This window comes from Stegodyphus dumicola, chromosome 10 (assembly GCF_044657685.1).
Source record: "Stegodyphus dumicola isolate Sdum_Otavi_A_Nest chromosome 10, ASM4465768v1".
NCBI lineage: Eukaryota > Metazoa > Arthropoda > Arachnida > Araneae > Eresidae > Stegodyphus > Stegodyphus dumicola.
The window spans coordinates 53,646,544-53,661,899 of NC_140777.1; the positions used below are offsets into that span (position 1 = coordinate 53,646,544).

Here is a 15,356-nt window from a genome sequence, read left to right on the forward strand (position 1 = left end):
AAATATTGTAAATTATGTTATGATAAAAATGCAACTGAAGCTGCTAGAGTAATGGCCAGAAAAAAAAGACTACGACAGTTGTCACAATTTGTAATAGCTGTAATGGAAAATCGTTTTTATGCTTACCGTGTTTCAATGAAATCTATTAGTCCTGCAATGAATCAAAATTAAGTACCGTATATACCCGCGTATAAGTCGATACCGCGTACAAGTCGACCCCGTATATACCCTTTCAACAGAAAAAATTCGTAGAAAATAAGAAACCCGCACATAAGTCGACTCCCCACTTCCGAAATCGATCGAGAAACTTCGAAAAATTTTTTTAAGTACTGCATTTATTCAAAATCATCTGAGAAAAAAAATAAATATACGATCAAAAAATACCTTGGTAAATAAACAAAATTAAAATCCTTCAACGTCCGATTCATGGTCAGATTCGCCACACATTTCATAGAACTCTTCTGTCGTCATTGGCTCGTCATCATACATATTTTCAGTCTCGAACTCTGTATTGTTACAATCACTACTAGAGCTTTCGTCGTCATTTTCACTTTCAAAAACAGCATCATCTTCTGTGCTGTCTAGTTCGTTGCTAATACAACATTTTTTAAATGATTTTATAATCATTTCAGAGGGTATTTCGTTCCAAGCATCTTTAATCCATTGAGCAATTAATGTAATATCGGGCTTTTTAATGTTGCCTCCCTTTGTAAATGTTGGTCGACCGGAACTAATCCACTCTGCCCAATATTTTCTAACATTTACTTTGAAAGGCTTATTGAGGCAGACATCTAGGGGTTGAATGACGGATGTCGATCCTCCCGGAATTACGGCCACAGTTGTTTTTAGGTGTTTTGTCACTTTTGTCACTTCTTCTGAAAAGTGTCCACGAAAAGAATCGTATACTATAAGAGAAGGTTTTTTTAAAGCTGCTCCCGGTCTTTTATCCCACACATTTTTAAGCCAATCGACTGTTCTGTCAGCATCCATCCATCCCTTTTCATGGGCGCGAACCAGCACACCTGATGGAAACACAACGTTTTTCGGTAAAGTTTTACTTTTAAAAATGATCAACGGACAAAGCTTACTGCTGTCAGCTAAGCACGAAAGAACGACCGTAAAATGGGTTTTTATATAGTAACTTTCTAGAATTTGTTCTGGAAAAGATTCGCATACGTAAAATCTATCTACACTTTCCCTTTTTTAAAGTTAAAAGAAATATTCAAAACTGTTCAGTTATTGCGTGGGCTATTTTTTTTCATTTTGACGTGTACGCCTGTTAACAAAAGTATTTCATAAATGAACAATAACTATTATAAAGACTTATCCATACGCAAAAACTATCTGCATTTCTCTTTTCTTGGCGCGTTGGCGAAACTTTTTCATTGTTCGATACTGATCGGTTGTTTGGGGGCCGAAAATTCTTTGGTTTAATCGAAACTTACTCTAGTTAAAGTATGAAATTCTGTGATTAGTTCGTCACATAATTTAAGTCATGAAATTACTTCAACTAAGTGACTTATTTGATAAGTCGTCCAATTTGAGTGCGGGAAGAAAAGAACTGCATTATATAAAGAAATTTTTGAACTTCCGATTCTTTTAATTTTTTATGGCCCCGCGTATAAGTCGACCCCCCCCCCACCTTCAAGTCTTTTTTTTGTCCAAAATATCTCGACTTATACACAGGTATATATGGTAAATTTTAAATAATTTTTCTGTAATTCCATAAAACAGTGTAAATTGTATAGTTATAAATCATGTTACACGCTGTCAGCCAGCCTAAACGGAAAGTCTAGTGTCAGCCATAGATGGCTGACGCGGCCTAAACGGAAAGTCTAGTGTCAGCCACAGATGGCTGAAGTGGCATAAATGGAAAGTCTAGTGTCAGCCACAGATGGCTGATGTGGTCTAAATGGAAAGTCTAGTGTCAGCCACAGATGGCTGATGTGGTCTAAATGGAAAGTCTAGTGTCAGCCACAGATGGCCGACATGGCACTCAATGTGTTAACGATCATATGAACCCTGTATTAGTAGTATTAAAAATAATGAAAATATTTATTCTAATAAAAATTTTGGTTTGAATATCCTCCTCAGTAAGGTATTTCCTTTGATTAGAGATTTGGTGTCAAAAATTAATGCTGCATTCAAACAAGACATTTATTTAGAACATAATGCTTCAAAATATGAATGCTGGGATCTCTAGGAAAAAAAATATTGCAGGAAAATATATTCCCAAAAAATATTTAATTATTCATATTCTTATAATTAATTATTAAATAATTAATAACTGTTATATAATTATTAAATGCAATGCTGATTTATTCTTTACAAAATGTACAGCAACACTCTTTCTTTACAAAAATACCATACTGAACAAATTATATTGCAAGCTAATGAGTGACAACTTGCTTTGTTTGTTATCAGTATGTCTCATTTTTTCCTATTTCAGATAAAGTTTATTAGTGTTTCTTGGACAGGAAAGCAAGAATTTTTAAAAAGAGTCAACAAATTTATGATGCAATGAAAACAGTTTCAGGACACAATTCCCTTTTTGAATATCTTAAATGTATATAAAAAAGTAAAATACAAATTTAATATTGATATTATTACCATCTCAGTTCTTAAATAGCACCCAAATGTTTCGTTTATTACTCTTAAAATTAAGTAATAATTAAGGCAAAAAGAAATTATTTAAATAATTATTATTTGCATGCAGTTGAAGAATATGGGAAAATGTTGAAAGTTTTAAAAATTTTTAATTAATGACAAAAATACAGAAAATCTGAAATAATACGAAATGTTTCAGCATATCTCATAAGGAATGAATGTTGGACCAGATATTTGTCAGAATAGATTTTAGTGAGAGCATTTTAATCAGTCTGCATTAAAATTCAGACAATGATCAGTAACATACAGATTTAGGTTAAAAATGTATAATAATTATAAATTTAACCAGGTAAATTTTTAAACCAATTTATTTGAAAATAAGATTGTTTTAGGGAAGTGTTTTGCAGCTGTACCCTGCAGCATTGAGACGGCCATCAGGGATAGGCTAATCTCTAGACAGCTAACATCTATGGAATAATATCTAGTAATCAATCTCATTTAGCGGAATCACTGAAGTAAACTTCTGTTAGGGATGGGAAATAACAAAAGAACTGCCTGACAACTTTCACAGGTTTATAGTTATTTTCCGGACATTTTACGAGAAGTTCAGTCCAAAACTAGTGACAGTTTTAAAGGGATTCGCACAAAATAACTCAACAGGCTAAGGGTTAATGAGCGAGTTTCATTGTCCCAGCTTTTTTAAAAAAAATATTTTTATCATGTAATCATTAAACAGTAACAAAAGTCCTTCCAATTAACATCTGTTCCCTTTTACCTTTTTTTATTTACAATGGTATTTATGTTTGTTTAAATTATATATACTTTCTAAATCTGAATTACACCTAAAGCACTTTTCTGTAGGAAGCTAACTTTGCAGAACACAATTTTGCCATATCGTATTATTGGTTTAACTCTGCATTTGGCAAGGGTTTACTGAACAAAACTTCAGATATTTAATTCATTAACTAATCTATTTATTTTATTTTAAAACACAAAAATTACAGTTTTGAAGATGAATATTTTGTATAGATGTTTTGATGATGTTAATACAATTTTCCTAGCAAAATAAATGAAAGTTATATTTAGTTATATGTACATATAAATACAGATATGAAGGGGGAAAAAAAAGAAAAATTTACATCTTTATAATTTTTACATATGTGAATAAAATTTCTTAAAAACAGCATTTAAGTGTTTCTTACTGCCTGCACTTTATTATCAGACACAATTCTGTTAATTTCGTACATGAATATTAAACATCTGAAAAATTGTACTTTAAGAAATTTTTATAAAAGTATTCAAGAAGCATAAATATTTTAGTGTCAGATTTTAATGTCAATTCAATTTACAAAACACTGATAAAATTCTATAACAACTCACCATATCACTATACATTTCCACATTACCAAAAATTCCAGATTTTACTCCACATAATTAACTGAAATTTACCAAATTTCCTTTCTTATTTAACTTTTTTAATGACAGCAGAAATATTTAAATAGACTTTGAATCAACATGCTAAACACATTGAAATAATCGAATATATGATATTGGCCACAGTAAAACACTATATTTATGGAACTTAAAATCAGAAACAATTAATTACTAAATTTAGATAGCTTTTTTCTACAAACAGTATTGTCAGGAATTAATTCATTTTTTTTTCATTAAACAACTGCCCTTTTTATCAAAATTTAAAATTATAAATTATAAAAATAATTAGATGAGTAATGAAATGACCAATCAGCTCTTAAACTGTTTTAACAAATATTTCAAAATTTCTGCCCCTTCACTGTTTTTCATTATTTCATATGAAAAATAAAATTTCAAAGAACTTGTTTCATTTAAAGTCATATTTAAAGATGTTATTTTTCTTAGTTCTTGATTACATTATTTCACAGCTGATTCCTAGATTTTTCATTAATAAGATAATCAATATACTAAAAAAATTCCATCAGACTGTTTAGTAATCATTGACTATTTATTACAAGATACATTTTATACTGTTATAGTTAACATAGAATGCCAATTTAAATACATATTTAAAGGAATCACTCTGATTTAAATGAGTAAACACTGTAGCTTCTTTCTTGATAACAAGGCATAAATTGCAGCATCAGATATAAAAATGCACCCGTGAAATTACTTAACACATCCAAATAAATTACATTTTATTCGACTTTATATTATAACAGGGGTTAAAAATTGTTAACAGTTGCGGCTGTTAGCAAAATTACTACTCAAGCACAGAAACACTATTACAAACTATGCTGGATACAAAAGCTACGTTCTTAAAAAAAATATATTAGCGAGAAAAATTGTAAATCATTTACTACACTCATATTTAATTCAGATTAACTTAATCATAAATATTAACAAGATGTACTATGTCTGGATAGTAAGACAAAATATAACAACAATGCCTAAAATAAATAAAATATTAATTTCATTTATAAATAAAATTTAGTTGCTTTATGTCAGAAATAATAACTTTGAACAATAGTTATGTAATGAAAATTCTTACTTACATCAGAAACTATTTCAGATGTAAACAAATCGGGCTTTTAACCACAACTAAACATTTTCACTAAATAACCGGAACTGTTTAATAAATATGATATTTTTTCTTTTTTTCTGAAGTGGCATCTCAAAAACACTATATTACCAGTACACACACCTAATATTTCAAATGCACCTAGTCACCTCAAAATTTTCCAGAAAAACAATGATTTTTTTGTTACCACTAGCTATCACTTCCACATTTCACTAAATGTCTTACCCCCAATTGAGAATATGGCGAAGTCCATTAAGATCGTAAGCTTATCTATAGTTGATGCCAAACATTAAGTAATATCTTTCATTTCTACTTTTGCATTCCCCCCACACACGCACACTCCTTTTTTGTGATTTGCTGTGGGATATTACTGAAGCATAATTACTGCTTCCAAATATTTAGTGTGCGAAAATAAATGCTACAGCAACAAATTTATATATAATATTCACAAATAAGTAGCTGACAAACTTTATCAAATGCCACAACTAAGTTAAAAATTTCTTGTTGATCGTTTCAGATAATTTACTGTTGCTTGACTAATTATTGAACATACTGATTTAATTTTTAATTTTTTTTCTTTCAATTTCAAATTTTAATTCTAGGTAGATTTACTGTTATAAACTTAGAGGTATGTTCAAGAAGCATTAATTACGTCATTTAACCAAACACAGTAATCACGTTGGACAAATTTGTCCTCTTCTATGGTTCATAACCATTGGCTACAAATACTTAAAATTTATTATCAATTATCATGAGAAAAAGTTTATACCTCTGACATCTTGGAGATGTATTCGTCTTGTTATGTGTATATCGCCCTCTAGTGTTGAATTTTCTATGATAAAGCGTTTTGATATGGTTTGAATTTCTTTATTGAATCAAATTAGGTATTGTTAACCGAATGTTAATTTCTTAATATCTGAGAACTATTTCTATTGTTTTCCTAGGATTTACGCTCTGAAGAAATTGAGCACTTTAGATGAGACCCACCTAGATTTCATTAACTGAACTACGTGTGTCGCTGTTTTGGGTAAAGTCTTCCGCCGTAGTGTTTAAAATGGTGATCTGTTGTGTACCACAGTGCCGAAGTGACAGCTGGAACCTTGATTCGTCAGTCACGTTTCATGAATTTCCGTCTGATCCGAATTTCGCTGCGAAATGGATCAAACAAATAAATAATGCTGTTAAAGCAAAACCTATGTGGTTTCCTCGCGCAAATGCTGTGATATGTAGTAAGCATTTTCTTCAGACGGATTTCAAACCTGATTCTGATGCTCTTAAACCACGATGTATTCCAACTGTTTTCGGTTTCAAATACTTTGGGCCGAATGCAGGAGCTGAAGATCACAGTAGTTCAGTTCAAAAGTCTCCATTAATTGTTAAAGTAAACAAACCTGTAGAGAATATACAGACAAATTTGAATGATACACGTATAGCTAATCTGTACAATAACGCAGATAATTTTCAGAAAATTAATCAGAACGCCACAAGCTGTTCTAAACATGTTATATCAGTTTTCAATAATTCAAAACAAAATGTGTGCCATAATACTTCATTTACAAAACAGATAACTTCATGTGAAACTTCCGTGAACAAGAATAACTCAGCTATGGGGATTAAATGTGATCAGTCTGCAAGAACAAACATTGGGGATAAGCGGTTGTATGATGCAAAACATAATGTAAAAATATTGCCTAAAAGACCTCGAAGAAGAGAAAAATATGGTGGAAGTGATCTCATTGAAATAGGACCTAATACATTTCTTAAAATCAATCCCGACATCATTAAAGTAAATAAAAAGCAAACTCCTTCTGGAAATACTGTACTGCAGTTTACAATGGACCAGAAATTAGCAACCGGTAAGCCGAGTGATTATCTTCCACAACTTATTGAAGGTATTCAAAACCCATCGCTGCAGCAGAATGAACAAGCTTCAAAAACATCAGTACCTTCATATTCAGTAACAAACATTCAAAGTCCAACTGAAAAAATCCAAAAAGAACCTTCAGAAAAAGCACCTACTGTTCAGCATGTCTTGGGTCATTTAGTTGACACACATATATGTAAAGAATCTTGTGCTGATCTTAAAATAATGGAAGACGAAGATATCCAGATAATAGAAAGTAAAACAAACAAAGAAGAGTCTGCAGGTAGTATTGTTTTAAATGAAAGTGGTGAAAAAAACTCTGATGCATATAATAAAAGTGCAGATGCCAGTATGACTGACAATTATTCAACATGTATTGCAAAAGCCCCTGTATTAATGACAACAAATGTTCCCTTGAGTCATTGTTTCATGGATAAACCAAAATATTTATCACAATTGAAGCAAAAATCAAGACAGATAGCGTCTTTAAAATACAAAATAACCTCTTTAACCAAAAAAATTGAAGAATTAGAAGATCGATGCATAGTACAGGAAAGGCAGTTATCTTATTCTTTCATGAAAAGACTAAAAACTATACGAAAAAGCGCTAGTAAAGGAGATCCATCTGCAACATATATTTTAGAGCAAATACGTGGCTATTCTGGCAAATCAAAAATGCGATGGTCGGATTCCACTTTGTCTCAGTGCGCTATATGGTGTAAGAAAGCCCCATATGCATATGAATATTTTAAAAAAGCAGATTTTTTTAAACTTCCTTGCTTAGGTACAGTTAAACGATTTATGAAAAAGCATCCTGAGCTTAAGTTTCAGAAGAAAAACGATAATAGTACAAATCCTGATGATGAAGATAGCTCATCTGATTTCGATTTTGATGAAAATGATTCAGAAGATGAAGCTAAAGACAATAGTGAAGGAGGTAACTGTGAAACAGAAACTTGTGAAGCTGTTCTATCTGTGCCATCAGCTGCTAATGTTCTTAATGAACAGCCCGAGCAGCAAGAAACAAGTGATGCCATAAAAAAACTTAATAATGACAATAATATTAAAAATAATGAAGCTATACCTGAAAATGTTCCATCTGATCACATTACTCAGACTCTTCAAAATGACTGCAGTTTACAGAATGAACATATATCGGACAAAACTGAAAATATGGGAAAAAATAATTTTCCTGTTACTATAGACAGTTCTAATTTGCAGGTACAGGAAGTTATTTTGCCAACAGGTGAAGTTTTTCAGTGTTACAGCTCAAATATCTGTAATGGAGATATTGGAAGTCAGTATTATATTATACCTAATGTAGGAGACCAAAACTCTGCTGTTGATCATGAGTATAGTGTTGTACAAACAGATTCTTTGCCAGTTATTATACAAAACCTTGAAAATTCCCAGCTGCCTATGCAACAGGAACAGTTAATTTTTATTTCTAATTCTTCAGATCAAGTTGAATGCAGTGAAACAGAAGTTGCTACTGCTTAGTTTCATTTTATTTTAATTATGGTATTCAATTTGGTGCTTATGCATTAATGTCACCTTGGGCACATTTTGGCAATTTTTAATAGATGAAAAGATAAAGTTATTTATCTAGTGTAAGTTGGTGGTTTTCGCAACTTTTTTTAGATACCCATGTAACACACCTTAGTAATTTAAAATGCAAATTTGGCTAATCTTTGGGTTGATCTTTGGAATATGGTAACAGGTAGTTTGGCGACATTTTGGTAAGGCGATAAAGGTTACTAGCTAGGACTTTAGCAGTGTACATGGATAAAGTCAAGAGTGTGCGCAATGCTATTTTTGTGCAATTCTGGGATGTTTTTTTAGGTTTAATCCTAGTATCCGGTGCACACGGGACTTGGCTACTTTTGGCGATTTTTCTGATGAGCAATAAAAACGGGACATACACGATGAGTAGTAAACGGATCATCCAAAGAATATATATATGGTGTATAGTATATACATAGACGTTCTTTGGGTCATTTTTGGTGTTGGCGATAATTTTCAAAACTGCACCAAGGCTGCAACGTATACTAGGATTTTACCGTTTTTTTAAGTGAAAATAGGTCAGCGTGTACATGGATACCGTGTATGTGCAATTCTTATTTTGCACAAATAAAACACCACGCATTTTTCTCCAAATCTTTCTGTAATTTTTTGTGCTATTCTTCTCAAGTGCTTAGCAATCCATTTGCATTTAAAAAAACATCAGAGAATTCCAGAGGGTAAAATCCTAGTATACGGTGCAGCCTTGGCGCGACTTTGAAAATTATCGCCAACACCAAAAATGATCCAAAGAACGTCTATATATATACTATACACTATATACTATGTGTGTATATAACATAGTATATATACTATATACATAGTATATGCTATGTTTAACTATATATTTTCTTTGAATGACCCGTTAACTACTCATCGCAATGTCCGGTTTTTACTGCTCATCATAACGTCGCCAAAAGTAGCCAAATCCCGTGTGCACCGGATACTAGGATTAAACCATCCCAGAGTTTCAGTATTGCATAGATGTCGATAGCAACAGCTGTCTGCCAGACATATCTCCTCATTCCTCTCTTTAGAGATTTTGCATCAAAATTTTGTTTTCCTGAGGAAACTTCATTGCATTTTGCCACCGCTGTAAATTTCAGGAAGCACTTCCGCAGAAAACCCGGTAAATGTAAACATCGCCAACTTTGGCGATAATAGTTCAAACCTGGTAACCTAGCAACTTCATCCTATTCGCTTTTGCGAAGGTTGTCGTTGTTCGCATTTGGAGATTTATATTCTTCTCTTATTTATTATTATTTTTTCTGAATTTTTTAACAACGAATAGATAGAAATATTTTCGCATAATTAAAGAAGTTTTCGTCTAAAGATGCCGGTTCTCGGCTCGTCAGTTCGGGATCAAAGGAAGAAAATATGGAGGGAGGGTTGAATGCTAATTTGTAACATGGCTGTTCAGTTATGTTCTTAATTATTAACTGCTGTAAGCACGCAGAACCATGAGGTTTCCAACCCCTATAATAATTTTAAAATGTATAAAGTTCTAGTTTTATTAACAATGCTACTGAAGAAAATTTGATTACTGTTGAAGGTTATTTGTATTATGAAATATATTATGAAAAAGGACAGGTATTTGTTTCAACGTAAAATGCTTTAAGCTGTACGCAAGTAACTTGGAAAAAAAAATACTGGGTACTTTTCCGTTTCGCCGGCGCAAATCTCGCCAAGCAGACTTTATTGGCGACAACATACAGTATACACATAAAAAATATTTAAAAAATGTTAGTTCTAAGAATTCTTTTTTTGAAGACATAAACATTTTAATATCGCTTAAAATTTTATAAAAAGACAATAAATTTGTAAAAAAACATTAATTTAAGAATTTACTATGCTTTCATGGTTCACCATCCTGATTCGCCGGTTCATATCACGTGACCCCAAGCGATCTCATCTCACGCAAACTACTCTACAAAATTCTAATGCTCTCAGTAATTATCTACATTAATTTCAAGTTAAATCTTAATTTGGAACACAAGTTTATATGCAAGAAATATTTCAATTCGTACGAATAGCTTACTCAGAAATTATGTAAAACTGCAGTGCTTTACTTCGCTAATGCATTCTCATTAGAATTGAATTTAACCCTTGACTTTACCTTTTCTATATTTTCGGCTTCAGGTAAGCACAGTGATTGCATTCTAATTGACTTAATTACCGAAAATGGTCTTAGACATAAAGCTGAACTATCTGATAAAAATTCTATGCAATTATATGCCAGTATTGAAAAAAACAATCAATCTGATAAGAAAAAGCTGCGACTTGTTTTGAAAATGAGGCGTAAAAGGTTACCAGCGAGAATATTCCGTTTGGCATCGGTTGTACCATTATTGGCAACTTTATCGCTTGCGCCGGCAAAACGGAAAAGTACCAAATACTGAAATCTACGTAAAATGGATAGGTCATGCATTCATTAATTTATTACATGGGCATGGCTCTTACCGAAATACATCAATTAACAGGCAAAGTACTTAATAATAAAAAAAGACACTTGTAATAGAAATATTAGTATTCTATATGAATTAAAGGAAATACATATAAGTATAATGTAAACGTATGTATAAGAATACTAGTTGTTATTTTTTAAATGAATTTTTACATCCCGTTATGTTTAATACATTGTTTTCTGTGCTAACTTGAATTTAATACAAATTTATTTTCGTATATCACATTTAACCTGTTAGTTTTACATCTACATACTTATTATCTGTGAATTTTTACTACATTGTCTGCTAACGTGAATTTACATACACTAAAAACAACGTTTACAAAATATTACGCTTACGGCTTAGCTCAAGCTTGGCGAGTAAAAATGCAACGGCGCCAACGGGTTCTCTGCGGATGAAAACCCAAATTTCATAAGTATATATTTTAAAATTAATACATAAAATATCACAATTTTTTTATAAAAGCCTTTGGAATACAACAAAAAGAATGCTTCCAGAAATGGCAGCGTTGTGTTGAAGAAAGGATTGTTATGAGCATGATTGCCAAAGTTTTGCACATTCTGAAAATTTGCTAAGGTGATTGCAGTCATATATAATTACCCTCAGTTTTTGGTGCAGTCATGTGCACTTTCTTTTTAACTTCTGCTTTTGGTACTTATATGTTAGTGCAACCACTTAGTATAAGTCACCAGAATTTTCAAATTCTCATGAGCGTAACAATTCTTCTGTTTTAATAAGCAGTGCTGCCATTTTTATGCATGTTCTGCTTATATTCAAACTTGCAGTGATTTTCATAGTCAAATCATGATATTTTATTTTAAATTCAATTTTAAAATTACTGTATATGAAATTTACTTGCCATGTAAGAATCTGAAATAAATTTTCTGTAAGAATACAGTTGTAGAATAACTAAAGGAAAAATTTGTCACATATCTGTTCTTAAAGCAATCATTGCTAAATTTTAACCAATGAAAAATAAACAAGGATTGTAAATATATTTATTGATTACTCTATATTTTAGTAATCACAAGTAGGTTTAATTAGAGATAAATACTTAATTAAAATACAAACTATGCATGTAATAAATAATTCTTTGCAAAAGAGGTATAGTAATCACCAAAAATTTTGGAAATATCCATTTTTAACTGTTTTTCCTTGATGTCTGTAAATACAGACAGAATAAAGGACTTTTTCGTGACGTCTGTATGTAACTTAGTGTCTTGTAGAGCTCAAAAATGATTAGCCATAGAACATTGAAATTTCATAAATGCAACAGTATAACAACTAATTGTGCCCCTCCCTTTTTTATTGCAACCGGCAGTATATTCATATATGTACATACCATTCCCCTTATCCGGCCTTTATTTTTTCAATTGTTGGTCATAGTCATGTACTTTAAATGATAAATATTCAGGTTTTCCAAAAAATAATTAATTTTGGATGATGAATAACAAAATATAATTTTTCAAGAGATCTTCTGGTTCCTGTACTTATATTCTGGGCAAATTTTAATAGTACTGGTTATGAGAAAATAAAAATGCAAGAAGTTTGACTCCCATATGAGAAAAATTAAGCATGATATTTAATTTCAAAATTTGTAATTTTATGTCATTTTCAAGTTACCTTGAGGTATCAATTAATTAAGTTATAGTAATTTGAGGAAATATGTTTAAATTATAAAGTGCAGCAAAAAAATGTGTGTAATTTAATAGGCTGTACAAGGAAGTCATCAGACTCTTCCTTTAAAAATTGCCAAAATGTGTCAGGTGATTGCACTAATACTTAGTACCCTAATTTTATCTTGTCTTTCTCAAACTATATTTTCAACTATTAAGTCAACAACAGAATTTAAATTTGTTATAAAAAAGTATTTTTGCTAAGGATGTTGCCTTTGCCCAATGACCTGAAATTTTTCTTTGCATTATTTCCAAGGATTATGAGTATGTTAACACATGTATCAGGATTTCCTTTCCTGATTACTCTTCTTATGTATATAAACACAGATTATTAGTTTAACAGGTGGCTTTGACTGTTTGTGAAATCCTGTGGCAAAAATTGATGACTTTTTGGCACCATTCCTCTTTATGTCCAATGCCCTCCCCAGTAAAAAGGTGCCCAAAACATAATTAAAACAAAAAATATATAATCTCAATAAACTGCATTTTAAATCAAACAAAGAAATAACATAAGAATGGACAGACATGTTACCTAATCTATGCAGTACAAAAAGGAAACATCAACTTACCTTATTTAAAAATTTCTGTTTCTTCAATATGTTTGACACACAGAATTCCTTAACAGCATCCAAAAACTATTTAAAATTATCTAAACTAGAATCTGTATATTGCCGTCATAAAAATATCCTGCAAACTGAGGGTAGCATTTTTTTTAAAAATCACTTTTTATTACACCCCACATACGTTCCATAGTTTTGATATGAGCTCTGGTTTCGAAATCCTTAAATCTCCCTTTGTAATTTACCAAGAAGTGAACGAAGCCATTTAAATCTTCCTGTTTTCTTTTTCAGTCGTTCCAAAGTGTACTGAAACTTCAGGTGTAAATCGTACCACCAGCAGGCATTTTATGGTGTACAGCACAAAATAAGCAATGTACTTCCTAACCAACATCCATACTGAAGTAAGCCCTTACAAGTATTTTCCCATCAGTCAAAATCATGCATTAAAGGGTTTCCATAACATTCAGCTACTGAGGTTACCATAAACGAAACAACAACTTGGCGATAATCCAAGAGGTAATCCCTAAAATATAGACTGAATTAAAATATATGAAAACAAATTCATACTTTTATCAGAACGAAGTAAATTAAACATTCGTTAATATTTAAAAAAATCTTATTTACAAAATTCGAGTAAAGATGTAATAAAAAGTTCACTGTAAATATCTGTTAATAAACATTCATTTTCAAGTATTGTATGTGACATAAAAAACTATAAACTACCCATATATTTTTATGACTTAATTTTTCATAAAAGTGAATATTAAAATAATCAATAATTCACTGAGGATGTGATGTTGGACCCTAGACAGAGTTAAGCTTAAGTTTTTCAAAGCATTTGCTTGTCAGTTTTGTGAAACATAGAGTAGCTTTCCATATCACAAGCATTAATATTTTGTTATTCTATTAGTTAGGAGGGCATATTTTTAAATTTTTAGGATACTTGTGTCTTTTTCTGCTGACGTTGAAATTTAGCAGATATCTCACCTCATTCCAGCAAAATTTTAAAGAAAAAGATGGCGCTTTAGATATAGATACACATAACTGATACAGGTTATAAAAAAACTTTAATAAATATGAGATTAACTATCAAACAAAATAAATTTAAATTTGTTTCATTAATTCCCAGTGTCCAAAAATTCCTAATGACATTTAAGATACATATAGCAATAAAATCTAATCTTTTTTGTGACTTGGAGCCAAATAAATTCACTGAAATATGAATCCGAGTTGTATCATATGGTTGTGCAATGCATTTATTGTGCCTTTTTGTTGAATCCTGAAGTGTCAATGCTTTGAGTATATCAGGATCATGTAATTTTAAAAATGCAAATACAAATAGACTGCTTACTGTAATATTATTAATAGATAATTAATAATTGATGCACTAGCTGGCAGTTTTCATTTTGGAAGAGAGTGCATGTGTGCCAGATTATGGTAACCCTGCAACCCACTCAGGGAATTTTCCTGAAGAACAAAAAGGGATATTTTCTGTTTACATAAATTTAGGGAACGTTACGGTAAGACAAAATAGAGTTGGAAAATCGCTAATCATAATTAGTTCATGTTTTTGCAAATCGTTATCGGGAGTTTATTTCAATTGAAAAAAATAAAGCTCTATTCTAGTTATTCTACGTTTCCTAGTCTATTTATTTCTACCTTTTGTAAAATAAGGTAGTTACATGACAAAAAAACATATCGCAAATCATAATTAGTACATATTTTCGTAAATCGTTATCGGGAGTTAATTGCAATTGAAAAAATAAAGCTCTATTTACCTTTTGTAAAATAAAATAGCTACATGACGTTTCCTACCTCAAATGCTAATTTTATGTAGGAAGGAAGGACCAGAAAGGTAAAATACAACTTTTTATTTAAGCTTAATGCTCCTAAAATATATTAGAATATATACAGGTGACAGTTGTATATTAAAGTGGCCACCATAACAAAATAAGCTGATTGAATTGCCAATTTTGTAACATATAACTTTTAAATATTGCAAGGCTCTGTCTGCTTTAATAAGGCTGCTTATTTTATTTCACACATTTATACCTGTAGTTAATTTGAATT

At 31.1% G+C, this 15,356-nt stretch overlaps 2 protein-coding genes across 4 annotated transcripts in view; one reads left to right on the forward strand and one right to left on the reverse strand.

Annotated features, from left to right (window-relative positions):
* Positions 1-5,433, reverse strand: part of LOC118183408 (serine/threonine-protein kinase Genghis Khan-like) — a 210,078-nt gene extending 204,645 nt beyond the window's left edge. For 2 of the 3 annotated variants that reach the window (XM_035352925.2, XM_085824928.1), the window contains exon 1: positions 5,136-5,433. The gene's annotated coding sequence lies outside the window, so the exon portion shown is untranslated. The remainder of the gene's footprint in view (positions 1-5,135) is intronic. The other variant, XM_035352926.2, reaches the window with a different exon arrangement.
* Positions 5,434-5,879: 446 nt separating this feature from the next.
* On the forward strand, positions 5,880-14,915 carry LOC146994966 (uncharacterized). Its single transcript, XM_085824930.1, has one exon. It carries the CDS (start codon positions 6,216-6,218, stop codon positions 8,523-8,525), a length of 2,310 nt encoding a protein of 769 aa, XP_085681056.1. The 5' UTR covers positions 5,880-6,215; the 3' UTR covers positions 8,526-14,915.
* Positions 14,916-15,356: the final 441 nt, after the last annotated feature.